This window comes from Galendromus occidentalis, unplaced genomic scaffold (genome assembly GCF_000255335.2).
Source record: "Galendromus occidentalis unplaced genomic scaffold, Mocc_1.1 scf7180000077463, whole genome shotgun sequence".
NCBI classification, from domain to species: domain Eukaryota; kingdom Metazoa; phylum Arthropoda; class Arachnida; order Mesostigmata; family Phytoseiidae; genus Galendromus; species Galendromus occidentalis.
In genome coordinates, this window is record NW_003805451.1 from 331,878 (window position 1) to 357,640 (window position 25,763).

Sequence of the window (25,763 nt, forward strand, 5' to 3'; positions counted from 1 at the left end):
ATTCGATTTTTCCCCCCACTGATCCCTTTTCCCTAGGAGCCCCGGAGGTGAGTTTGACTTGCGGGGCGAAGCTGACATACTGACCGACTGTTGATTCGTTCCGTGGCCAGTAGTCGAAACGGACGATGCGTCGCGCCTATGGGTCGACCCTCTTGCCTCCCCCCATCCTAGACTAGCCCTCGCGGTCGTTCTGCACCAATTAAGCGCCAATTCGATTTGAATCTCGCGCGCGCGCGAGATTTCCCGACACCGACTACCTGTTCTGTGCTTGTTGAAACGTCTCGCTTTGCGAATGACTGTGAGGTCGGTCGTAGAGGTCAACAGGGCGAGCCGCTTGTGTGTCGAAGCGTGTTTTAAGTTGTAGCCTTGGGCCTAATATTGTTTAAAAGCCATCCGCCTCCTGTGTACCGCCGGCCCGCCCGCTTTCCCGCCTTTGTGAAAATTACTTTGTCCGACTGAAGCGAGCGCCGTCTCGAATCTGTGGGCTTAATCGATTTGCGTAACTCCCACTAGTTAAGTTGGACTTGCCTCGGCGCCGCGCCTGTTTCAATGAGGTCCATCAGCAGTCCTCCTCGATTTCCCTCTCGTTATTTGCGTCCCCTCTAGTCTCTCCCTCGTCCCTCGTTCCACGGTTATGCCCATCTCAACCTTTTTCTCTTGAGCGAGCAACTACATTAGTCGGCAACAATAGCGGCAGCGGGACCAGCAGCAGCTTTGAACGAAGATGTGTGATTAGTTAGTAGCGAAAGTTTTAATACAAATTACCATGAAGCCGATTTCGGCGCGCACTCGCCGTGCAGAGTCGATCGCGACTCTGTGTAGGGCACGTACGCATCTCCAGCCGGCGTGCTTGCCTTCGGAAACTATTCACCCGGAGCTCGAACCTCGGAAATGGGAAGGCGGAGGCCGAGCTCCGAAGAGGAGTGACGGAAGAGGATCGACCACATTCAGAGAAATCGAAACCGTTGAATTCGGAATGATTTGAAGATTCAAGCAAGGTCCCATCTGGAAGCGAGTGTATGGGAAGACGACGATTGGCGGTATTCCTTTCCCTGAGAGTTGACGTTCACCGATTCCATCGAGGTCTTTCGCGTGACTCCCGGTCAAAATCCGACTTCGTACTCGCCATAGAGCTCCCGAAGCGAAAGTCACGCCCACGTTGTGCTCAATCGAGTTGGGCCGATTTTTTTCAGGAAATTGGAGTTGACGAATGAGTTCAAGTAGCAGGCCTCGGAACCGACATTCAATTTCAACGAACTCGTTCCGTGCACCCCCGCGAGTCTCCGAAATACAGATTTTGTGTCAATGCGGAAATTGCCAAGAAACAAAATAGGTCATATTTTTCACTCTTGTTCCGCTGTAGCGCTCGATAGCGTACACATTATTCTGGAGAGCAATCAAAAGAGACAAGAAGGACTCCTCCTACTGTGTCACACCTAGATAAGGATTTGAATCAAGTTTTCGATATCCTGGAGCGAGGATATCCCTAATCGAAGTCCTGGCGGGAATGCCCGAGGAGATTCGATGCATCGGAGATAGATAAGGCAGATCTGCTTTTACTCTTCGGAATTTCCCTCGACCATTGTCACTGGGTCGCTCCGAGCCGCGGTCACAGAACTGTTGCGTGTTTTAATCTTTGTTGAGTTCTTCCCCGCCACCCAGACTGAGCCTTTCCAATGCTCTCATCTCCTCCGTCCTCGTTTCGGGGCGAGCGGCGCCCCGTCGTCGTTGTTTCCCCTCTTTGAATCCCCGCCCATTTCATGCCCCTTTCGTAGGCAAATGGTGCGTGCAGAGACGCATTGCAGAGGAGTAATAGACATGGTAGGCGTGAGGAGGAAAGCGAGCCCCAGGAGCAGCAGAGCTTGCCGCCGAGTTGTTGTTGCCTGGCGCACGACTAAACAGGAAAGGGACCACGGGGGAAGCGGAAATGATGAACACATCTTCCTCACTCCATCAGAAATAGACATCCACATAGAACACTCTCCTGAACAGACGCACCCAGATAGGAATACCGAAAGAAAGGAACACGACAGCTGACGACAGCGGCAGAAGGGATTTTTTTTATAATCTTCCCTGCGAGAGATCGAGAGTCCCTTCCGAACGGCGCAGATGAGATGGCCTATTCCCTCGCTCGCAGACCGGAGAAGGAGATAATCTCCATGATTCTCGCCCTATAGAGCCGTACTTGGATTCATTCTCGAAGTCCGTAGGCATCTCGAGAGCCATTTGCGATATTCTCTCCGCTTGTCCGATGCTCCCTTCTCACTTCCTCGACTCTTGTTAATCGTCTCGTGGATTTCTTGTCGATTGTGGCGTGTTTCTCAAACTCGTCCGGCTCCGCGTGGTGGTCGATAATTATTTCGATGGAGCCCCGGTCCATCGTCAGTCGCTTCAATTAGTCTTGAACTGTTTAACAAACTTCATTCAGATTAACAGACAGGGAACCTCATCGAAGGGTGATTAACGCTTTTTTGTATGCTGTTCCATTTCTCTTCATTTGTCTTCAACGAATCCTCACTCCACATCGCTCCGGCCCCTCCAAGCCGCGCAAGGAGCAAATCGCTCACGACGAAGAGCTCCCATCACTCGAAAACCCCGCCCGATCGCGGGCCGGCAAATGAGGCTCAACATTTGGGAAATCCACGAGGTTGGAAATCGTTGTACCTATATACCTCGGGAGGCTCGTCGACGCAAAGAAATTTGTCTCCCAATGGAACTAGGTCGGGAAGAGTTGTGAGATCCCGATTTTCTTGTTTTGACCGGGAGGAAAAACGAGCTCCAACGCTGAATATCGGATTTTTAATCGGGGGTCGAAAACTTCCTTGGTCCGAAGTTGACCCGCTGGGTGAGAGCTCCCACCGAGAAGAATTCCTAGAGGAAGAGTTATCAGCGGGCAAGCGATCGTTCAGAGGAACGAACGAGCCAGGAGACAGGATTGGGAGGCAACTCGGGAGAATCGGCCGGGCGAACGAAGAGAAAACTACTGCCGCTCCTCATGCCGAGGTGACATCACATCCTGATAAATCAAGGCGAGTTTCTGTCCGACGACCAGACGGGAGGGAAGACACACAGACCGAGAGAGTAATTCATCTTCGTCCACTGCAGCGTAAGACAGCGAACGGAGTTCATTCTACACCATGAGAAAAAAGTCCCATGATTCAATTCCGAATCGGAGAAACCAAAACAGAGACTGGGACGGACTAAGGTAACCGGAGAGAGCGAGCAGGAGTACGGAAACGAGAGCGAGCGACGAGCGAGTCGGGAGAGGAAGTCGAGCAAGTGGGCTGAATAGAAAAAACAATGGTTTCGTATTTAGTTCGTTAATGGAGAGACGGCGAAACGCTGTATAATTGGGTTAGTATTATTTCCCTCTCCGTCTTAGTTTTCGTTGTTGTCGTTGTTCCCAGTGGAGCCCGTATCGGCTTTGATTGAATACGCTTCCAATCTCGCTCTTCCTCCGGGCTCCGCCGTTCCGAGCTGGTTTCCCCTCGCTATGCTCAGCTGACTCCATCGATTCTTTCCTCCTCAATGATGTGCGAAGGAGATTTTCGTCTGCCATGCTTTCGACAAACGAGTTGTGTTTCGCGAATGGGCTTCTGTCGCGTTTTAGGACCATCCCGAGCTCGACTCAAGATACCTGGTGTTCCTTCGTCGTTCGACGTGCTTCAGGAGCACCTCACCTGATCGGGGAATTTCGAGGAGGGAAAACGTTGCTCTCCCTCCCAACCGGATCCTTGCTCGACTTGAAATACCTGGCGTCCCTTCTGTCTCCTCGTTCTTCCTCGTCGAACTCCGTCGGATCCCGATCTCCCGTATGGCTGCTAATGAGCTAATTGCGAGCGGGAGTTCGTGGTTTTATCGTTTTGGGCTGGCGTATGGTTTTCAATTGTGTCCGTCTGATTGTCGCCTGATCCTCGTCGCTGCTGTATCCATCGTTTTCAAACCCGATTTGAAAAAAATGGGCTCTTGCTAAACGCATTAGACTTGCTTAAATGAATAATTGCAATACTCCGCGATGCTCTCCGAGATCGTCTTCCACCTGCCGGCTGCTAGATGATCGCGGGAAGGATGTGGGGGAGGAGGTTCTCGCTTCGTTTTGTGAAAAGAGGATTTGTAGGTGGGTGTTTCACTGAGTCGATGGTAGAGAACGGGAAAATGGAGGGCAGGGGAGCGGTCATACCGACCGACGTTCGGCTGTAGTATGGGGAAACTGGGAGAAAAGCGCCGAGCCGATGCAAATTGACGCTTGCCCGTTTTTGTTGAATTTCTTATTCGTTTCCTCCTCAACAAGTTATGAATATTCGGATGCCCAGGGGTTTGTTTCCGCAGACACCCGCACCGTCTTCGAGGATCCCTGAGAGATAGGGGGATCCGTCTCTCGCTTTTTTTTCCCGCTCTCTGTACATCAGTGCGTCGACCGCAGTGATAATTCACTTAACGCGCGGTCCAAGACTCTGTAGTAGAGGACTGCTGTTACTGGGAGATCGAGCGAGAGCAGTCGACGAGGGGACGAGAAGGGGACGAGGCGTCGAAGGAAGTTGCGATGCTATGTTTCTTAGTTAGCAGACTGGAGTGGTCGCTGGTCAGCCGTGCAGCGAGCGACCAGCAAAGAGAGCAGTCCAACATTCTCCACGACCAAGTAGTGAAACGAAATTAGACGATGACTTGCTCGCCTGGTCAAGACTCGAGTCTCCGACTTTCTTTGTAACGAGGATTAGTGTTTCGAATTAACGCGAAAACTTTTAGTGCACAATAGACACACCTCTCACTTTTCCACCTCAACACCAGCTGCGGCTCCATATCATGGACAATGGCTTGATTTTCCGGGAAGTTTTCCCGGCAGGGAGCGATTGCCTCTCGCGCGCAGCGAGACGATTAGTTCCGCAGAGCATCATGATCCCGGGAACCCGCCGGTTCGATTTGGGGAGCCGCGATGTCACGCTTCCCTGTTTGTGGGCTCGAAAATCCACGGTAGGGCATCAGTCAATAAGGAAACGGAAGCGAAGGAGAGTCTGAGAGAGTGCGCCGACGCGAGAGGGTCAGTGAATGTATTTTGACAACAAACTTCTGATGGAGTTGCCGCCGCTGCTTCTCGGTGCTGTCGGTGCAATAATTAAAAAGGCTAATACCCTCCGTCCCAGTCGAGCCGCCCGCTAGCGTTTTCGTGCCCCCTACCCCCATCGCTCCCTGTTTTCCTCTACATTCCCCCAAACGCCTCAATAGGTCAATTATGAGCGGGACTCGGAGGGGAGAACAAGTTTGAAAATTGCCTTCATTGACGCGGCCGCTGCAGCTTCGGCGAGTCAACGGTGTGGCAAAGTAACCAAACTGCCATGCGTGAAGTCAGCTATCCCATCGGTCGAGTCCTGAATGCGTCCTGCAATTTATAGCAAGAACATTAGAACCCCATAGCAGGAATTCGACCTCGGCCTTAGCCTCCGGACGAGGAAATTGTCAAGGTTCATCCCGGTGCAAGACCCCCGGGGGCAATGCCGTCCCTGATCCTTCCCGTTGTTTTTTTTGTCTCAGCAAACAAATTCTGGAGGATGGAGCGAGTTTTCCACTTGATTTCGGAATCACTCCCATCCCTCCCTGAATCGTCGCGTCGCCGCAAGCGAACAAATCACACGCCAACAGGTCGACAAAACACGATAACGAGGAGAACGATTCCGAACTCGTCACGTATAGTTTAATTAACAACGCGTTAGCTCTGAGGAAATGCCCGGTGGCATTCCTCGCTCGAACCCGATTGTTTAGGCCCCGCCGTGTTCTCGCCCCCCACGTCCCCGCATTCGTTGCATGCCCCGCCGCAACTGCACTCTGCAGGTTGTGTGCTTTGGTTGACTGTTTGTGTGCCTCTTCAAGTCCTGCTGCCCCCGTCGTACCCCCTTGTGCTAGTTTTCTCCGCGGCGCAATGTTTACCTTTTGGGTGGTGAGCACGCTCCACAAGCAGTCGCCCAACAAGGCAGGGGAAGAAGATAGCGGTGAAGTCGAGGCAGGTAGAAAGTGTGGCGGCGTCTTGATTTACCTGTTGCATCGACAGATACGCGAAACTTTTATCGGAGATGAAGAAAACTCAGAGAAATATACTCAGGAAGAGAATGGGAGGCGCTCCTATATCTTAACTCGATTGGTTTCGTACTCGGAATGCAGGAGTTCCGACTCGGTGCTCACTACACTTCGTCATGCGTTCATCATTGATGCGTGGTGACACCTCACTCCGCTCGGTGTCGTTCCCCCCCGCGTTCCGAGTCGCTCCGGTCCGAAAGCGAAGCAAGACAGCCAAGCCTTTCAAGGAGCCACAGGAGTTCATCTCCTCAATCGAATTCATCGTCTCTGCTAATCAGGAGAATGCTCTCCCCTTTTTTTGCATCTTCTCCTTTCTATCTTCGAGCCGCATCCTTTGTCGCGCTCACTCAGCCGGACCGGTGGTGACGATGATATGGGGAGAGACTGAAGGAGAACGGAAGACGACGACGATAAAGAGATGCTGTTTATTTTTTGTCGGCTCACCCCCTTGACAAGCGAGACACTTGTACCCATCGTGTGGGTCGTGTCGAATAAGTGCGAATCAACGGAGAATTCTTCGTTCCGAGCGCAGGAACTGAAGGCGCGATGCGGTGGGGAAGGGCCTGCGGTCGGGAAGTCGTACTGGCGAGTATGGGAATACGGAATAAGGGAGCGACGGAAAGAGCGCGTGGCGGGTTTCCTCACAGCCGGAGTCGTCGTCGTTGACGGCGGCAGCGTGCTAATTCAATCTTGAATATCTTCTGGTTGGATGCAAGCGAGGAACTCGAACTCTTTTTGCTTAATTACCATAACTCAATTTGGTTTCTCCTTTCGCTCACTTGCGTTTGAGTTCGCTATTCCCCTCTTCTGCCTAAATTTCCATCCTCTCTCTCCATCCAGGACGCATCACAGTCATGCCCTGCCCGGAGCTCGATTCCTGCTCTCGCGCAGAGTTCTTCATACGATTGATGTTCGATGGTCCCAACCCTGATGATTTCTCTCGAATTCTTCCTCTTGCTGACGATATCGAGAGGAAAGGGTAATCTTCTCTATAGCAGTGACCTCAGCGGAGAGCCAGAATTGAACGGTACTTACACAGAGCTGCTTAGGCCCTTCGATCATTTGCGGGTTGGAACACACCCTCGCTACATCGCTTTCTCTAAAGAGAATAATTGGGAAACCTGCTCCGGAAGAGATCCCATCCTTCTCCGATGTCTGCGCTTGAAGCTCGCAGAGAACGCTCGCGACTCTGTCTGCTCGCGACTCTGTCTGCTCGCTTCGCGCTCGATGCCGCATTGGCGGGGGTCTGCGGGGGAGTACAGGAGCGGCGATGGTGCCAACAATAAATACTAATCAATATTGAAAAGTCATCCCCGCCCGCTGACTCGCTATTGCCTCGCAGGGAAGAAAGCAAACTTACCCGATGCGAACAAGTTACGGACCACAAAAAAAAACCCATCACAGAAACGACGGTCTACAACAACGGAGCGTGGAATATCGTCTCGACAGCAGATACCACCCGATCGGCTGTTTAGAGGCGGCGCAGCTCACTGAAGCAAGCAGGAAGGCAGCCTGCAGTTGGAGGCAGTCGTTGATGTGAGCGCGTAACGATCGATGGATCGACTCGCACAAGATAAGAGACGGGAGACGGAGGATCTCATCAGCCGTGAGCTTTTCAAGCCGATCGGCGTCTGTTTTCGCGCGCGGGAAAACTCGAAATCTTCCAACGCGTAAAATGAAATCCACATGAATGGCAAATGTGGGACGACCGCCGAGTTTCGGAGTGGAATTTAATTCCAAACACCTGCACGAGAGCCAGACGGGCATTCGAATGAGAGGCGGGAGATGCTCGCGATTCTCTCGTACTCGAAATGCTTCTGAGAAGCGCTCCATGGATGCGTCCCGCGTCACGTTGCGTTTTCACCTCATTCACCACTGGTTGAAGCCGTTGAGCTCCATCCTCGCTCGTTCACACATCCTTTCCCGGTTTCTGAGTACGCCACTCTTACCAGTTTCGAACCTGCTCCGACCTCTTTGTTCACCGCTTTGCCTGAGTGCCTTCATCCCCTAATTTAGCTCGCGACTTTAAAGCGGAATCTACAGCTGGTGCGATGTCCGACAGATGAATGAACAGACCGGTCTTCATCCCTTGTTGCAGCCCACGCAGTTCCCTCCTCGCGGTGTTGAAACCCGCTGTTGCTACTACTTCCGCCAGGACGGTCGCTTCGAAAGCTCGCCGCTCGGACACTTCGTTTAATAAAACTTCGACTCCCGGCTTTTCCCGGACGCTCCCGACACTCGGCGGGAGGAGAGGAATTCTTCGGTCTAGAAGCAGTCTTTGAGGAGAAGGAAGTGGACTCGGAGGAGAGCTGGTTGATTGCGGAGTCAGCTTATAGCTTGTTGCAGTTAAACGGAGAATTAAAATTTATATACCCTCTTCTGCGAGCAGGATCGCCCGGGCCCGACTCCCCCCTCACTCGACCTGGTTTCTCTATCGTGCATCCGACTTCGGCTTTCACCGCACCGACGCGATAGCCCCCGTAGGCGAGTTGCTATTGCTGACGCGGCTGCTACGCTTGCAACTTAATTCAGAGTAGTGACTCCGGGAACGACGATCGGACTAACCGAGCGAGCCAGCAACGAACGTGAGGCCGACGCGAACTAGTTTAATATACTTTTCATAGAGCCGTTCCGTGCACGAGCTAAAGTCGACTGCATTCGGAGCTCGCATTCCAACACTGGAGTTTGAATTCCAATTCCTGAAAACCGTGCGATTCAACAAGGAGTGACCGATTCGGAGCGACGTCGCTCTGCGCACTCATCTCTAAACGCACTCTCGACTCGTTTCGAAGTTTGCCACAACGCCCGCGTTAATAATAATCCGAATGGAGCCGGAAGCCTCTCCGCAACTTCTCTGTAGGATTTCACTCTCTTCAAAAGGGTCGTTTTGTGACATTTCGATCTGGTCCGCGGGACCGGGAAAAAATTCATCGGACAAATATGCGATTCGCCTCGCGAGAGCCGGCCAACAAGTCGAATGTCCAAATGAAGTCTAGCGTCCATGTCCACTCCCGGATCGCTGGACGGTCCGTTCATTTTGCAACGGTACGGACGAGTGGATGACGAGCCAAGTCGAGGCTCGGGGTGGCTAGCGATGATATTTTTTAATTAGAAGCCTTCATAAAGCTCACCAGGTACTACCACCTACGCCGGAGCCGGCCGCTGGACCCTCGCTGCAGCCCTTCTCCTACATCCATATCCTACCGGTGGACATAGCTAATGGATATAACACGCGTTATGAAACCGAAACAGAATTGGACCACTCGGAATGAAGGAATTAAGGCGAGCGCAAATGAGTTCGCCTTTCCCGCACTCGATCTTCTCCCCGTCTCTCTCGTATTGTGTGTGTTCCGACATTCGTCGGGCGAATGGCTGGCGAGCATGTCGATCGTGGATGCTTCCAGTTGGTCACGAAGCATGAGCGGACTCAGGGACCCGCTGCCATAGAGCATTGCGATACCTGCTTTCGATTATAACGCAGTCGATTTTCTCCGGTCCCGAATCGGCTCGCTGTTGCGTTCGCAGTTCGCAGGCTCATATTACGTGGGATGCGACCGGACTGAGGAAGCCGAGCTCTCGCTCGCCGACAAGAATGAATATTTCATTGTGATAAAGTGAAACTTGGCAACTCTCAAGAGTATTGCTCGCCGTGCGCTCTTTCACTTGCCTGCACTTACACGGTCACCCTCACACGAAGGAGTTACTTGAGATTTTTCGCAGCATTTCGTCGCGAGCCATTAATAATGAACCAACAAATGCGAGGCGAGGGAAAAAATCATGCATTCCCTCGTGTTCAAACAAAAACAGCCCCTGACAGCAGCCATTCATCTTTTGAGCTGTTTTCCGATGCTGCCGACCGGTCGCCCACCACGAGCCATTCACCCAACGATGGACAGCGGACCGATAGACCGACATCGAGTTTTGGGTTCGGTCGAGAATTAAAATTAATTGCCACTTCTCCGTCGCTATATTTAGAAATGCAGCAAGTGTTGGAGGGACGCAGACGTGCCAGCTCAAATCGGGGCTCGCATCCAGATCAGCGAAATAGATGCGCCTTCACGATGCCCATCCCCGACCCACAAGCTTCCGGTGCTGCTGCTGCATGCGTCCACCACCTTCACTACCACCGGCGAGCTTAGACCTTATAAGAACGAGTGAGCTTCATAAAGATATATGTGTTGCTTGTTTTTGGCAGCCTCCCGCCGGATATGTGGCTAAGCGTGAGCACGCAGAGGATGCGGCAGCTTGTTGTGTGCGCCTTGTACATAGCTCAACATAAGAAGAGTTAAAATTGGGGTTGATGCATGGCCGTTGGTCAGGCGGGCTCATTAAGTAGCTTCACCAGCATTTATCCGCCCTGTCGGCTCCTGACTCTTTCATAATATCTCCTTGTGCATTTCGAGCATTTCCCTCGAAGTCATCTAGGACATCTGAAAATTGTGTGCTCCAAGAATCGGGCGCCAGTCTTGGAGGATTTCGCCGATTTTTCCCCGAGTTGACTCCTTTTTCTTCGCGGAAATAGCGCAGCGGGACTTTGAGACGTTTCGGTGGGTACTTCCTCCAAAAATCAGGACCTTTAACAGCTCGAGGTCCTGGGGCGAGATTCCGGGCCCGCCATCCACCGGCTTGGTGTCCTAGTGATGGGGCGGTTGCTAAAGGAAGTCTTCGACCGACGTCTTGGGTATGCGAAGAACTCGAATCAGGGGCTGTTCCCCCCTCCAGCTCTCTTTATTCTGGCATGCTCGACTCGACGGGAAAGAAGGGAAATTTCGAGTTAGCCTGAATCTGCCTTAATTCTATTGGCTTCACTACTGCTGTGGCCAAGAGGGTTCGGTTGGTCTGACAATTCACTTCGGGGCGGCTCTTTTTTTAACTTTCGGCGCAGCAGCGGCTCGTTCTTGTTGTCACTCACACGCGTTCACTCCAGTCAGTCAGCCGAGAACGGAGTCTTCCCCCCGTGTTCCGTCAAGCTACCTGAGGGGAGAGTTGTTTGCGTTCAAATCAAGTTACGCTCTCTCCCTCTTGTCTAGTTATTGTTGATGATTATTAGTAGAAGGATGAAAGACAAGAACGAACGAGGCTGCGAGGGACTGAGGGCGAAGTCGGGAGTGAGGAAACGGCGCGGGCCCTCCAGGCAGTCATGGAAGAGGAGTCTAAACTGATTATCAAATCTCTCCGCTCTTTCCCTCGTTGAAGTTAAGTGCGGTGACGGCGGAAGGGTTTTTTTTGGACCTCTTGACTGACTGCGGTTGGCAGCACGCGTTTCAAACAACCAACCAGGCGAGCAGCAGCAACTAAGGCGTTTTGCTGAAGGAGGAAGGCTGTTGTTGGGACGCTCACTTGCTTAGTTAGTTGGTTGGTTAAATCGCCCACTTCGGATGAGGGGTTGCCTGTTCGCTCACCCCGTGGCTCGGATGCTCGCCGGGAGCCATCGCCAGTTTTCGTCATCGTCGTGAAGAGTGAGCATATAGCGGGGCCTTCCGAATGCTCTCTCGAGGGAGGGGGACGGGAAAAAGAGGAGAACTCATTCGCCTTCCGATTTATGGCTCTGACGTCATCATCGTCTTAACTATCAAAATCCAACGAATTTTATGCTTCTCTGGCCACAGGTCGGGGCATCCGACGGAGGGTGTGCGCCCGGTCGTTGACCCTATCCTCCTCGTAGCAAATGCGCGACAGTTCGCAAAGTCCTTAGCGTAACAATCAGTGATTCCTCGATCGGAAGCCGAACGTTCACACTCGATGGAAATTCCCCGTCGTCGGACTCGCAAGGGAATAAGTGCAAGACCTAGAATTTCATGCGGGAGAATCTCACGTATAATATGAAAATAGAATCCCGTCCCTTAGGCTGCTCGGTAGCTTGTTTATTTATTTGTTGGTTCGTTCGTTCAGAGTTGGAAAATGCATCATAACCGCGTGTCACAAACAGGAACCATTAGGAATCTGCTGGATTCAGTTACCCGGTAGCAGACTGGATGAACGTGCGGGTAGATGGGGAATAAGCGGAATGGGGACCAAATGGGGATATGACCGAGTAGCAGGGTCGAGAGTACGGGGAGGGGGCGATGAGACGGCCGGGGGAGGTCTGAGCATCTTTCACGAACCGCATTCTCCTGTTTGTGAGTTGGTTCCTGCTCGGATTGGGCAAATTGTTTATGCGGAGGCGACGGCGGCGGCCGCAGAGATGTTTGTGTCTTGAATCTCGGGAATGAAACGCCAGGGCCAGCCATGCCTCACGGAGCCATGCAACCATCAAGATCAGATGACGCGAGGGCGGGTCTCAAGCCGCCTCTGGTTTCTCCCCTACCGGGACATCTTTTCCACTGGCTGCGCCAGGGCAGAAAGGATGAGCCCTCATATTTCCGTCTTCGTTCCTTTCGGCGACCTGGAATTCCTCTCGCTAATGGCCCGATGGCGGCATCGTTCCCTGACTTACTCCAGAACATGTTGGGCAAGGCACAGAATCTGTGAGACTGTGGTCCTGGGCGTCGAAACCATGGAGCTCATCTCGTCAAACAAAAGCATTCTCATAATTTTTCAGACAGGATTATATGAGAAAATCCCAAACTCATCCCATTTTATATCTCCTCAGAGCAATCACTGGGTCCTAGCCGGGAGGCTGATCAGGATGACAGGGCGAAGAGTCGACGATCTCGCGAATCGCAGTCCCCACTACATTCCGCTAAATCCCGTAGCGGCAACAAGAGTGAAATCTCGAAGTCAACTCTGCGAGACGGCGCGAACAACCATTCTGCGAGATCGAAGAGCCCCAGTCGCACACTAGCACTCGGAACCAATGATTCCCCGGCTTCCTCATCCTGGACCTCGGGATCTGGCAACCGTCGATGGTCTCGAACTCCGAGCGTCGAGAGAACATCGTTCGAAACCTCTCAGACGCAGTCCAATACGGCTCTGGACGTGAGTCTGTTCTCCGAAGCATTCGTTCCATTCTCGCTCGCTTATGTATCCACAACGGTTCATACAAGTCGGAGGACTGTTTTCAGCGGACCGTGGCGTCGAATGGGGAAGCGTCCCCCACAAGACTGGAAGACATGGACACGGACGAGCTGGAGCTCAGAGCTCGGGCTCTGCGATCGCTTTCCAACCGACTCGATAGGCTCCAAGGACGCGCGCCGCAGCGAGATTCGCCCCACTAGATCCGGGGATCGTCGAATCGAATGTTTAGGCTTGGCTCTTTCAAATACAGGCGTATGAATGCCGGAGCGATGTCTCTGAGGAGTTTTCATTGAAGGAAGAATACGAGCAGGGTCCAGTGTTTATTCTTTTTATTCAGCCCTCATAGGCTTTGGGCTGGGCGATTATCTGATGTGTTGAAGGTCCTCGGCGACGGAGCTCAGAAGATAAGGAGGGTGGAATATCCATCAGAGTCTCGAGAGTCTTCCTGATTCGCGACACAGTAGAGATCGGAGGATTCGTTTTCTCTTCAGTTTCGATTTTTTTTCCAAGTCATGGTTGGATTTACGTGCACCAAGCGTTCCGTCTCAGGGAGTTCGGTCCAGAACCTTGTCTGTCTCAATGTTTTTCTCTGGGTAAAGAGGATCGTCTTTTGGGAACACTCGGGCGGACGCTTCTGGACACCCCGAGGCCTGACTGCCCCTATCATCCTGCTGGACCCGTCCACTATTCTCCATTTTCATTCAGGTAACCAGTTTCAATCAGGTATTCAGAAAGCGTAGTTCACACGGTACTCGAGGACAACAGGATTCCGAGGATGAGGCCGGATGCACGATTGTAACCTTCATCGAGAACTCTGTCGTCTCGAGGGGTGAGACACCGTTCCTGAAGTCTGCTCCTCTACGATCGCAGAATGGCAAACAGCACTTGCGAAGAGGGGAGTTCGAAGTCTCTGAGGAAGACCCAAGTTAAGAGTTGACGCCGGTATACTGCCCAGAATCGGTGTACATAATTTTGCCTCCCACGGTGATCCTATCATTCGTCTGGGAGCGCATTAAGGACACGGACAAAACTATGTCTGTAGAGCCACCTGGTCATCACTCCATGGAGTGAAAGGCAACACTTTAGATAAGCGGTTCCCAACCTTTCTGGCTCCGCGGCTCCCTAGCGAACCCAGAATCCCCCCGCGGCTCCCAGGATACCCAGTGCCCACGCGGCTCCCGCGGCTCCCAGGATACCCAGTGCCCATGCGGCTCCGGCGGCTCCCAGGATACCCAGTGCCCACGCGGCTCCCGCGGCTCCTACCTACTCTCCCTTCTTTTTCCCCTAAAAGGACCGTCTCACTCGCCGGAATTCGCAGCTCAATTCCGGCGAGTGAGATTTTATTTTAACTTCGTTCACTTCTCGATTCTCGATAGAGTTGGGCGGAATAGGTTTGAACCGAATGGCGGGAACACAACCGTGGCGGATGGAGTCGATCCGTTTCGGAACCATCCCTTGGAATTGACAAACCCTGACGGCCCGGACCTACACCAGAAATTCGTCCGCGGCTCCCCCAGAAAAGTCCCGCGCAGTGACAGCGCGAGCATCCAGGAGCCTGACGGAAACACCCTTTCGAATGTACGGAAAACCGGTCTATCTTGGAATATTCACCCCGTTTCTCGCCACCAAGGATCAGGTAATCTGTTTACACAAATTCCTGAGATATGGTTCGCGTCAGAGCAGAAGTTCGCAACAGCAGACGTGAGAAGGCGCGATCGAATTACGGCTCGATTCGAAATCTCTGACCGAATGGCTTCCCACGCGTGCTGCCTGCCGAAGTCCTACGTCATCGGGCAAAAACCGCCCTTGTGCAGCCCGGGGAGACATCGGGCAAATCGTTCGAAGTCACTGGAAATATCGATCGCGATTCCCTGCGCCGGCCGCTCAGAGAGAGTGCGCCGCAAGCGATTCAAAGTCGCTAGACTCTGCAGAAGGCAAGACGAAGAGCAGCCCGCTCTACTCCGACGCGTCAGTAGAGATCATCCACATCATTTTGTTGAGTCTCTCGCCAAGTCGAGCGGTTCTATTTTTGCCGAATTTTACCCCGCGTTCTTTTTTCCGACATTTCTCGTGCCGTTGCGTACGTACAAACGTACGCTCTATTCAATCAGTCGTGAAACTGTACGAGGGTATACCGTGCACATTCGCGAGTTGACTCTCACGCTTAGATGCAAATGAACGGAGCTTCGTAGACCTCGACAATTCCTGCACACATATCCATTGTGAGCTCAGGAGCGGGGACAATCCCTCCATTGGATTCTCGAATACGGTCAAGGTGAATATCGTCTGTATTTTCTGCCCGAATCAGAATCGCCGGTTCCCTCCTCCGGAAATGAAGCCGGTAGTTCGAAAAACCCGGCCACTTTTAAGAAAAAGCTCGAGCTCGGTCTCCATACGGAGAGGAAGCCCGGGAGAACAATCAACTCCATCGCATCGCTCCGGTAGAACTCATCAACCGAGAGCCTTGCGCCAGAATGAGGGCAGGAGCCCCTCGCATGATCGATTTCAGCTTCTCCGGGGAGGCATCCTGATCTTCGACACCGGAACGCTCCTCTGAGCAAAGATCCTCAGAGATTTCCGCTCGATAAAATTTTGAAACATTCTTCCAGATGGCGGGTGGCAGCGCCATGGATGAGACGGTGATGTCTCAGTTCCTGAGCGAAGTCAAAAGCATCGAGGAAAAAGATTCCAAAATGACATCTGGAACTCAGATCGATCGTCTCCTTCGGCCCGGTGCCACGTACTTCAATCTCAATCCATTTGAGGTTCTCCAGGTACGTCCTGCTTGTTATTAGGAATCGCTGGTGACCACTTGCCATATTCTAATTTCGATTGAGTTTAATCTCGCGCATAGACGCGAATGAATCCCGTTGCGCTTACTTTCCTCAGATCGATACCGGTGCCTCGCTAGAAGACATCAAGAAGCGCTACCGACAGCTTTCCATTTTGTTGCATCCGGACAAAAATCCAAATGATCAGGAACGTGCTCAGCAAGCCTTCGATATCGTCAAGAAAGCCAATGAAGCCCTCAAAGATGAGAAGATGAGAGCGAAAGCCCTCGCCATCGTTGAGGAAGCTACTGAGATGGCCAATGCCCAGGTACGACTGCTCCTCATTGGACTTCCCGATCCCGCATATGTATGATTTCGGGAATGGGAGAGCGCAAGGCTCGTCCGAGACATTCGAAGACTCGAAACGATTTTCCCAAGTCTCCCGCCTTTCCCAGATCGCAGACAAGAGAAAAAAGGCCAAAGGGGAAAAAATTCCGGAAGACAATCCGGAGGAATACAAGAAAGCCATCTATGTTCAGACAACGAAACTTTTTGTCGAGTTGGAAAGGAAGAGACGATCCCTCGAAGAGAAAGATCAGGTGGGGAAGAATTCCCTATTCATGAAATCAATTTCAAATTTAGAGCCGATTCGAGGACTCCTGTAATGTGAATGATTCTCTTCTAGGTTGAGAGGAAGCGAAAACGCGAGAAAGAGCTGGAAGACCAGGAGAAGCGGAAGGACGAATCCGAATGGCAGAAGAACTTCGAAGAATCTCGAGAGGGTCGTGTCAGCTCGTGGCAGAGCTTCACCAAGAAGAAGAAGAGTAAAGCTCTCAAACCGCCAAAAACCAAGATGGAGAACCGCTGAATGATGCTGAGTGTCCCTCTGAGGCTCGCAAAACGAATCCCGGGTGTCTGTAAATGAACACAATTTCTCCCGGTGCCCTCTGCCACCGAAGACGCCGAGATACACAGAATCGATATCCTTGAAACAGATGGAACCCTGATGAGGAATACTGAAACTTTGATCAAGTCATGTACAATAAATGAGCCGATTATTCCTGACGATTTGCACGCGAGGGTCCACGTCTCAAGCTTTTTCTTTGAAATGAGCTCACATTGGAAGACAGCCATGATCATGCAATGAGCATCCGGAGGGAGCAATCGGCAGAACACACGACTAGTGACAGAATTCTGCCGACGACATGCGGTTTCGGTCCTTCTGGACTAGATGAGAGGACGCCCGAGCCCTACTTCCCAACGAACTGGCTGAGCCACTCTCCCGGGGAAATTTCCGCTTGCGGTTCTGAGTTCGAAGCCTCTGGAAGACGCGTCATCATTTCAAGCCCTCGCCCCCCTCCAGATTCCTCTTGCTCCCTCGCAAAGGAAGTTCTCGGCCCGGCGCCAGGGTCGGGTAGACGATTTTCGGACTCGGTAGGAAATTCCCTCCAGCCAAACAGGGGTCTGGGAATCATGGGAGTAACACAATTTTTCCAACTTCGCGTGCGGGCTCGTACAGCCAGATGGACGACTTGTTTTTCTGATCAAAACTCAGCATCGCGAGCACGTCACTCACTGCAAAGTCGTAACTCTACGCCATGGACCCATAGATTGGAGAGGGCTCATATCTTTTGTCCGACCGATCCCGAAGGACGTTACTGTTCCTCTCAGATATGCTCCCTCCTGATGGGATTCCACCTGGAACCGCGGAACCTCCGAGTTGCACCGCGCGTGTAAAGAAAGCTTAGGAAAACGATAGCGGAGAACACTTTGATTAAGAGAGAGAGCTTGTGCTGGATAGATCGCCGGCACACGATTTCACGGGTTCCTAGGAACCCATTCCTAGAGCCTGACTGATATAGATCTAGGATCCGACCGATAAGGGAATCGGATAAGAACGTTGAGAGACGACCTCAGGTGCCTTCGTCGACGGTTGTACCGACATCTTCCCGACGGTCAAAGTACTGCGGGGTCTCTTCCTCGGTGTGATGAGAGCTCCCTTGAGTCAAGAATTGATTCCGGCCCCAGGGCATCTACAGCTCGAGCCGCGAGGGAAGCTCGACTCCATGGAGCCCGTCAAGGGATCGGCGCGCCCCGAATGCTTTCAAACGGCACTGGAATGCGAGCGTCTGCTGTGTGTATAAACCGGTCCCTCACGCGCACGCGTGAGGAGAACCGCGTTCTCGGGAAAGCAGAAACGAAGCCTGCGGTCGCGCGGAGATTCGATCGGAACGACGCTGAACTATTCAAGGTAGGTTACCTGCGGTGACTTGCGTAAGAGCAAAAGTTCTTCCCCCTGTTTTTCCGCGGACTTGTGTGATCGCGATGCAGACGATGGTCCAGGAAGAATGAAAGTCCATTGTGCCGCTTCGCGTGGAAGGGTTCGGATCGCCGACCAGCTGATATCCGAAGGCAGAGCTCGCTGAGGTGATTTTGTTCGTTCATAACACTCCCCAATAACCGCGCATACAGTAATCTCGGGTCGGTTCCGACGTAAGTCAAAGGCTATGTTCGATTTCTTCATTGGCGCTCAACCTGAGTTTCCGCGGGAGAAAAAACTTTTCCCCCGCCGCGTTCGCTCACATCCCCTTGGGGATGCCCTCCGGATGAGCCAACCGGACGACAGCGGATATATGATCCCATTTTCTCCTCTGGATTGCCGGGTGCTTCAATTTCGCTCAGCGGATCTTGCGGCTCTCCGCTCTCCGGCCAAGCGGCGATGTGGACTGTTTATGTTCGCCGGATCGTCACTCGAATACGGGGTATCATTCAATTCAATGCATCTGCTGGAATGTCTCTGTAGAAGATCAACCCACCTGCGAAGCACTTGATGAGGATCTGAACTCTTGAGGAGGGAACTGGGAGCGACCTAATTCGTGAACTTGAACTCGCAGATGCTTCGACGAGTCTTAGGCACGGTGGCTGTCGGAGCGGGAGGAGCGTTGACGGCGATGCTTCTGAAACCGGATCGCGTCCATGCCTCACGGGCCATGACCACCGAGAAGCCTCAGTTTTGGGACCACAACTGGGATTTCCGAGACCCGTGCTCCTGTGTCACAAAGCTGAAATCTCCATCAGATCCTGCTGAGCAGAACAAGTGGGTATCTATCTTGATGATTCCATTCTTCGCGCGAGACGCGAGATTACGTCTGAGGTTGCTTTCCGGCGACTAAGGTTCCAGAGCGCGTTTTCATACCGAAGGGAAGCCACACGCGTTCGTGATCGGGATGCCGAGATAATTTCTTCCAGACGCAACGAACAGATCGAAGCTAGCACGCCGACCGCGATCCGGCATATTCTCCTCGTGAGACACGGTCAATACCTTAGCTCCAAAGCGACGGATCCCGAGAGGAAACTCACGAGCCTGGGGAGGGAACAAGCAGACCTCACCGGGAGAAGGTGAGTCGACCGCCTATCTGATTGTGAGCAAACTTCCAGATGCTAATCGTCCGGCGAAGCTGATCAGAAACGTCCGATTCATGGCCATGTCTGAATCGTCTACTTCCCATTCTCCCTCTAAAAGGCTCAAGGCGCTAGGGATTAAATTCGATCGAATCGTCAATTCAACAATGACCCGGGCCACCGAGACCGCGGATATCATTTGCAATCACATCTCTGGACCTCGGGAAAAGTGCAACCTAATCCGGGAAGGCGCGCCTTGTCAACCAGAACCGAAACTGCTTGCGTGGCAGCCGGCTGAAAAGGATTTCTTCCAGGTAGACCTCGTTCGGGTAGAGTCTAGCCATGCAATGTAGTCGATACTCGCCTCCGAATTCTTCGGATTCAGGGATTTCTCGAAAATTGTCCTTCCCAGGAGGGTGCGGTAATCGAAGCAGGCTTCCGTAAATACTTCCATCGAGCGGATCCTGAACAGAAAACTGATTCGTACGAACTGCTAGTCTGCCATGCGAATGTGATAAGGTACGTCATTCTATCATTCGGTATTCCCCGAAGTCCCCGACAATCGGCGGAATGCAGTATTCGCAGCTCTTCCGGAGGTTCTAACAAATATCCGTTTTCTAGGTATTTCGTTTGCCGAGCCCTCCAGTTGCCTCCCGAAGCATGGCTCCGCTTCAGTCTCAACAACGGTTCGATAACTTGGGTGTCGATCCACCCCACTGGAAAAGTCCTCGTCAGATGCATCGGAGACTCAGGATACATGCCGCCTGACAAACTCTCTTCTTATTGAGAAATCTGACGGAATCTAGTTTTAAGATTCGCCGCGCCCTGATCGCGAATTCCGTGGCGTCGAATCACATGACGGGAGGGAACAAAGCTCCTCGCCTCACCTCTTGAGATGCAGTCTTCGTAATAAAAAACTGATGAAACTCCGACTCGAGAAACTCGACACCCTCGATCTTGGATTTCGCAGGTTCATTTTGAACAGATATATGTAACTGCCGAGGGTGAGACAGCCGCGAATGTACTCAAAGGAACACCGGCCACAAATCCACTCCAGACGATCGAGCTGAACGGAATGGGAACGACTCTCGCGTTTGAATCCGTAAATGTATCGTGAACCGGAAACATCAGATATGTAGTGATAGACACTCGATCAATCGGGTCCGCTCATCCCGTCTGAGATATGAGGATAATCAGCCGTGGCCATGGAAGACCATTCGAAGAATTTTCAAAGCTGAGGAAACTCTGGCGTGCGACATTGATTCAGATGCTCTTGTCCTTCGGGATCGAGAAGAGTCCGCGTGAAAGTTTGAAACTTCTGAAGTCGCTGAATACTTGGTCCATGGCACGCGAGAGGGGATCCGGTGGAATTGTTCTGCCTATGATTGCGAGAAGTCGTCGTCCCGGAATCGGTTCCCGATCTCTACCGGAGAGACCTGTGTAAATACGTCCGTAGGACCCACGACAAGCCCCTCTCACGAGATTTGTGGCACAACGGATCGCCCCTTACCCTGTGAGCTATTCTGGGTTTGAAAAGGAATTCCGTACGATACGGAGCCACCCGGGGAGTCCCGCTCTACACAGCCATAGATGGCGATAGCTTCCAGATAGGAGCCGTCGACATTAGGATAAAAATTCTTTCTCATTTTAATCATCGATTTAAATAAGAATCGAACTTCTTCTTTTCGATCTGCCAGACAACGAGAAAGTATGTTGGTTGTTCGTACCCGTACACAGTTTTAACTTTCTCTCCGAGAATACATTCGTCACCACTTTCGGAGCCCCGAGAGATGCCGAGACGATTGAGAAAAGTCGGTCGAATCCCGAGGCGGTTTCCCTTGAGCGAAACTGGGCCTTATTCCATTGACTACCTCGACCATGAACAGTTTCCCTCTCTGATACCATGATGATATGTTCTCGCCGCAAAGCGCCAAACTGGCGTTCCGCAGATTGTCTTCAGAAATCATGGTCAGATATCGGAACCATACACACATTTGCGAACATACAACATCATCTGTCTTTCCAGAAATCGCGTATTCCTCTCGATTGCACGGCTCCATTGCACCACGGAAGCATTGACCTTACTATAGCGCGACGAACATTGAAATACATAGTCGATGAGGAATCACTGCGATTCGTCTCATCGTCAGTCGATATTAGCTTGGATCGCGCGCTACGAGAGAGGATGGAAAATTCGTTGATGATTTTAATTTTCTGCCGACGGCAATCTTAGGAGATGTTGACAATCGAGACACTTGCGACCGATCCCTGAGTAAAAAGATGTCCTTTCACAGAAATAGCGAACCCCACCCACACTATTCGTCTATGTACAGCAGCACAGATGATCCGATCAGGCGCGAGCCTTCAACCGTTTCTTAACATTGGTATCTTTCGGCGATTGATTAACAATGTTTTCCTCCTTCTCGACGGGTCTGGACATGCTGACCGACTGGTCGACTTCCGGGAGAGTTTTGTCCACAACCTTAGGGGACTTGGCTGGAACAGAAATCACGATAAGGGACATTCTCGACATGGCAGGAGTGGGAGGTCTCCGTGGGAGGACTTTCTAGTCCATAAAATACTTTTTGCCGCGACCGATCGCTGCTTGAGGATATTCACCTTTTTCCTTGTTGAGTCTCCTCGAGGATTTCTGCGAAGCAGCTCGGTAGGCTCGGAATCGACCAATATGGAATGAGGAGAACGCGAACAGCATGTACAATTGAGTCGCACCGATCAGCAAGAGTCCCGCCACGCGGAGGGTGAACATGGTCGAAGGGATTCCGAACCAGAAAACGAGGAAAGCCAACGAGGTGGTCAGGAGTCGGCATGCACAAAACACGAAATCCCAAACGTAGAACCTGCGAATGAGTATGAATTTTTCCAGATCAGCTCCGAACAGAACAGCTCATGGATTTCGACGGATTGGATTCTCTCGTCCCGGAGTACGATCCGGAGCGTGATGCAACTCACAGAGTTTTCGCCTGTGGATGGTTGTAGAAATAGGCGAGTCGCGCAACGTGGAATAACGTCTGCTCCGAGTAGTGGATCAACGTGAGAACGAGTCCGATCCTCCAGAGGTTGAGACCGTAGGCGAGGAAGAACAAAACAACGTATGTCGTGGCCGTGGCGATCCTTCCCAGGTACTCTTCGCGCTTGACTTTCTCGAAATAGAGTTCTGTGTACATGTGGAGCCAGTATGAGATCTGCGAGATGAAGAATAGCTTCACGGTGAAGGACATCGTGTCGTGAGGTGCTCCCGGGAATCCAGCCCACAGCGAACTCAGCGGCAAGAAGCCATCGTTGTTCAGGATATTGGCAGCCCAGACTGCCGACAGCGAGTAGAACGTCACGAGTTGTCCGGACATATTGAACTTCGCGTGCTTCGAGCGTGAGAGATGGACCCTTCGATTCAATTTCTGAAATTGGAAACGCTCATGAGCATACTCGGTCTTCATTGGGGTCACATCGTCAGGTTCGCTCGATGGAAGCGAGGCGACAGATCCTCCATCCCGCGATTTACGAGCCGTGGCGGATGAGCCGGGCGACTAAGGCATCCGGAGAACAATGGCAGCCTTTCGATGAGAGCCGCAAGGTATAAAATCAAATCCGATCGGCTGCTTACATCGAGGACGTATTCCTGCAGGATGGCGTGGAGCACAATGGCTATCAGGGTCGCGAAGAATATGAAACAAAGGTCCCGCGTGCCCGACGTGTACAGGACCAGCGGAGCTTGCACTGTAGAAGAAGGGAATATTCAGATTTCTCAAAATTCAGCATCGGTTCATGAGATCGGAACAGGTTCCTTCGGTCGCGGAGTCATATGCAGCGGCTACATGTGGAACTTTTACTCACACTCGGTAACATTGTGTTGTAGCGTAACAAAGGGGGCAGCGTAAGGCTGGGTGACCTACGGTTAGGGAAAGAAAGTCAGGAGGAGCTTCGAGCTGATTTCCGCCGATTTTTTATAGGCAGAATCCGTCGGAGAGTCGGAAATCGAGACCGAGGGGCAGGACGGAGCAGAGACACTCACGTTCATGAAGAAGCCGATCACAAACACCATCGCAACGCACGAAACGATGTCGGCATGGTTCTGCAGGATGAACTCGTTTGAAAACACCGGGGGCGACTTCGATGATTTCTTGCTCTTGAACGCAGCCATGCTTCTGGAACGCGACGAGAGAAATAAAATACGTGAGAACTTTTAAGCGCCGAGGTCGGACTTCGATTCATTCACGCCGAAGCGACGAGCTCGACGGCTACGGAGCAGCTGACGCTCCAAGGATAGTCTGTCGGAGCCTCCTCCGGCGGCTTCGTGATTCGAAACCTCTTCCCGATTGCAATGGGAATTTCGAAACGCCGCCGGTGAAGCGTGTAGTCGGCTTCAATGAAGTACGACGATCGACCCAATTGTTCATCACACACTCCATAAGGACTCTCTTTCCGAGATTTTCTCGAGCTTTAGTCACATGGTGTGAATCGAACGACGATCAGGTGTTTGTCGAGGGACCGTGTTTGACAGTTTCCCACGAGATTCAGAGCTTGCCGGCCCGCCAAAGTCGAGCCATATGTCGGGCCGAAACTCAGCTCCTAATTCGAGGATCGCGAAAAGACGCGGAACGACTCTAAACCCGAACAAGTCCTCAAACTCGAACCTCTGAGTGAGTTAGGATTCGGGCCCGGAGGCTACTCTCCGCGAAATCCGGAGTTCGATTTGACGACAGTCGTTTCGAACGAACTGTCATTACCGACCCTTCCCTCTAAGAGACGCTCACCTCGGAGAAACGCGGAGACGGTGTTGTACTCTAGTCGAATTCAGTCACTACCGAGCGATGACACCGCTCGGAGGGAGAGAATTAACGCAAATCTCGCTTCGCTGTAACCGCGGTCGGCCACGTGTCAAGGTCCAACTAACATCGCTATCGCTACCCGAACGTAGCTCCCCTCACCCTCACGGCTCGGCGCGCGTTTCAAATCCTATCGGACACTCAAGTGGAAAGGCCTGTCATGGTTTTGATTCTCGATCCGAGTCCGCGTCGGCGCACATGGAATGAACATATCGTACCGTACTGCATATCTCCAATTTATCGCGGAAGTTCTTCCCACAATCCATCTACGACTTGAATTTCGTCTTGATTCAGCAACGTCTGTCACTGGAGACAAGCAGCAGCGGAGGCAACGATTCAGACGCCGCACCGCTCGCCGTTTATCGATCGGAATATCATCGGATCCCAGGTATCGAGCAGAACCGGATACGCGATCAGTCGGAGGCGCGCAAGGCCCTTTCTATGAACAGTTCTCGAATTTGGTCGGTCCTAATCCTGCTTCCTCTAAAAGCTCTATGATCACAATTGTTATACACTCGATCCCTTACTATATCGTGTGGAACAGCGTCCCACAGCTAGGAGATCGGAGGCCTTGAAGGGTCCTCCCGGGCGTAAGCGGACCCTTCGACCTCGAGAATTCATCGGAGGCATGAAGCAGGAAGCGGAGGAACTCGAGGCCTCGGCTTAAGGGAGTTATGAACGGTCAACCCCTGCGCTGAGAAATGAGTCTGATCCTCATTCGCCGAGCCGAATCGGCGATACACAAATCTGATGAGGGAGGGTACTTAGGATTACTCATCGGCCAAAGCTGACGAAGATCTTGGAATTGTCCCATCCGATTCCAAGAACTACCTAAAAGCACAGGAAGATATCTGGGAAAAACAATCTGCAGTAGCATTGCACAGAATGCACGCAACTTCCATATGGGGCTTCAATCGATTCGAAGTTTCCAGAACACAGTAAGTACCGCAATTGACCTACGCAAACGCAATACTGCAACTGGGAAAATAACTCGCAAAACTCGAACGACGACAGAGAGATGCGGGGAAACGCTCATTAGGAATCACATCCTATAAAACCAATAGGACGAATGTATCGCCGGCGAGCTCGGGTGGTCCTCCTTTGAAGCGAGGAAAGCCCAAAGCAAACTGAGATATATGGAAAGAATCGAAGTCTTGTCTCATGACAGGTGGCCAACAGCCGTACTGAGTATGATAGAGATAGTGGGCATACAAACAAAAATGTACGAGAGGACCGAACACCTCAAAAGAACATACAGGGTGAGGCAGTATATATTCCCTATTTTGAATGCTCCCCATGAAATCCGAACCAAGGCGGCTAGCGGAATCCTGCTTACAGTAGAATGACCACGAGGACTTGCAGTTTCAGAAAATAAATCCTCTGGTCCGAGACTCCCCACCAGGTGGACGTTCAAAGTTGACGTTTTGAAGTTCAGCTAACGTAATTCTCATAAAGCTCGGTATTGATTTCTGTGAAAAAAAAAATTCCTCGCTTTCCCGCTCATTCTCGTTCTCCAGCTTGGAGATATCGGACCGAAGGAATTTTTTCCGGAGAGGGCGAGTCCTCCTAAACATTTTGCCGCAAACAGAACTTCGCTAGCCCTCATGGTTCTGGTTCCATGATCAAAACAAAATGGGGAGAATATACTGCCCCACCTTGTACAACAGCGATACAATCGAAGTTGCATATTCAGTCTCGGGAGCACCATGTTTGAATACCT

The 25,763-nt window shown here is 51.9% G+C and overlaps 4 protein-coding genes across 4 annotated transcripts in view; 3 read left to right on the top strand and 1 right to left on the bottom strand.

Annotated features, from left to right (window-relative positions):
- Window positions 1-13,226, top strand: part of LOC100904471 (uncharacterized) — a 14,375-nt gene extending 1,149 nt beyond the window's left edge. Inside the window, exons 3-4 of the mRNA XM_003744254.1 lie at window positions 12,662-12,987; window positions 13,074-13,226. Of these exons, the coding sequence (XP_003744302.1) occupies window positions 12,662-12,987; window positions 13,074-13,226 (479 nt within the window). The remainder of the gene's footprint in view (window positions 1-12,661; window positions 12,988-13,073) is intronic.
- Window positions 13,227-15,021: 1,795 nt separating this feature from the next.
- LOC100899136 (dnaJ homolog subfamily C member 8) lies at window positions 15,022-16,860 on the top strand. Its single transcript, XM_003744216.1, has 5 exons — window positions 15,022-15,301; window positions 15,636-15,800; window positions 15,916-16,125; window positions 16,253-16,396; window positions 16,483-16,860. Exons 2-5 carry the CDS (start codon window positions 15,636-15,638, stop codon window positions 16,663-16,665), a joined length of 702 nt encoding a protein of 233 aa, XP_003744264.1. The 5' UTR covers window positions 15,022-15,301; the 3' UTR covers window positions 16,666-16,860.
- Window positions 16,861-17,941: 1,081 nt separating this feature from the next.
- LOC100899278 (serine/threonine-protein phosphatase PGAM5, mitochondrial) lies at window positions 17,942-20,131 on the top strand. The gene is made up of 6 exons (XM_003744217.2): window positions 17,942-18,048; window positions 18,692-18,894; window positions 19,047-19,196; window positions 19,321-19,513; window positions 19,612-19,718; window positions 19,821-20,131. Exons 2-6 carry the CDS (start codon window positions 18,692-18,694, stop codon window positions 19,984-19,986), a joined length of 819 nt encoding a protein of 272 aa, XP_003744265.1. The 5' UTR covers window positions 17,942-18,048; the 3' UTR covers window positions 19,987-20,131.
- Window positions 20,132-20,828: 697 nt separating this feature from the next.
- On the bottom strand, window positions 20,829-24,108 carry TRAM (translocating chain-associated membrane protein 1). The gene is made up of 7 exons (XM_018639895.1): window positions 23,972-24,108; window positions 23,230-23,362; window positions 23,052-23,106; window positions 22,822-22,934; window positions 22,170-22,615; window positions 21,819-22,057; window positions 20,829-21,695 (listed from the first exon to the last, which is right to left on the bottom strand). Exons 2-7 carry the CDS (start codon window positions 23,356-23,358, stop codon window positions 21,550-21,552), a joined length of 1,128 nt encoding a protein of 375 aa, XP_018495411.1. The 5' UTR covers window positions 23,359-23,362; window positions 23,972-24,108; the 3' UTR covers window positions 20,829-21,549.
- Window positions 24,109-25,763: the final 1,655 nt, after the last annotated feature.

Bases quoted from the DNA above. Each gene is read 5' to 3' on its own strand.
- LOC100899136 (XM_003744216.1), top strand. From the start codon at position 15,636: ATGGCGGGTGGCAGCGCCATGGATGAGACGGTGATGTCTCAGTTCCTG. The intron at 16,126-16,252 runs GTACGACTGCTC...CGCCTTTCCCAG, and splicing joins CTGAGATGGCCAATGCCCAG to ATCGCAGACAAGAGAAAAAA. The intron at 16,397-16,482 runs GTGGGGAAGAAT...ATTCTCTTCTAG, and splicing joins CCCTCGAAGAGAAAGATCAG to GTTGAGAGGAAGCGAAAACG.
- LOC100899278 (XM_003744217.2), top strand. From the start codon at position 18,692: ATGCTTCGACGAGTCTTAGGCACGGTGGCTGTCGGAGCGGGAGGAGCG. The intron at 18,895-19,046 runs GTGGGTATCTAT...AATTTCTTCCAG, and splicing joins GATCCTGCTGAGCAGAACAA to ACGCAACGAACAGATCGAAG. The intron at 19,514-19,611 runs GTAGACCTCGTT...TGTCCTTCCCAG, and splicing joins CTGAAAAGGATTTCTTCCAG to GAGGGTGCGGTAATCGAAGC.
- TRAM (XM_018639895.1), bottom strand. From the start codon at position 23,358: ATGGCTGCGTTCAAGAGCAAGAAATCATCGAAGTCGCCCCCGGTGTTT. The intron at 22,058-22,169 runs GTGAGTTGCATC...ACTCATTCGCAG, and splicing joins CATCCACAGGCGAAAACTCT to GTTCTACGTTTGGGATTTCG. The intron at 21,696-21,818 runs GTGAATATCCTC...TTTCTGTTCCAG, and splicing joins GAGACTCAACAAGGAAAAAG to CCAAGTCCCCTAAGGTTGTG.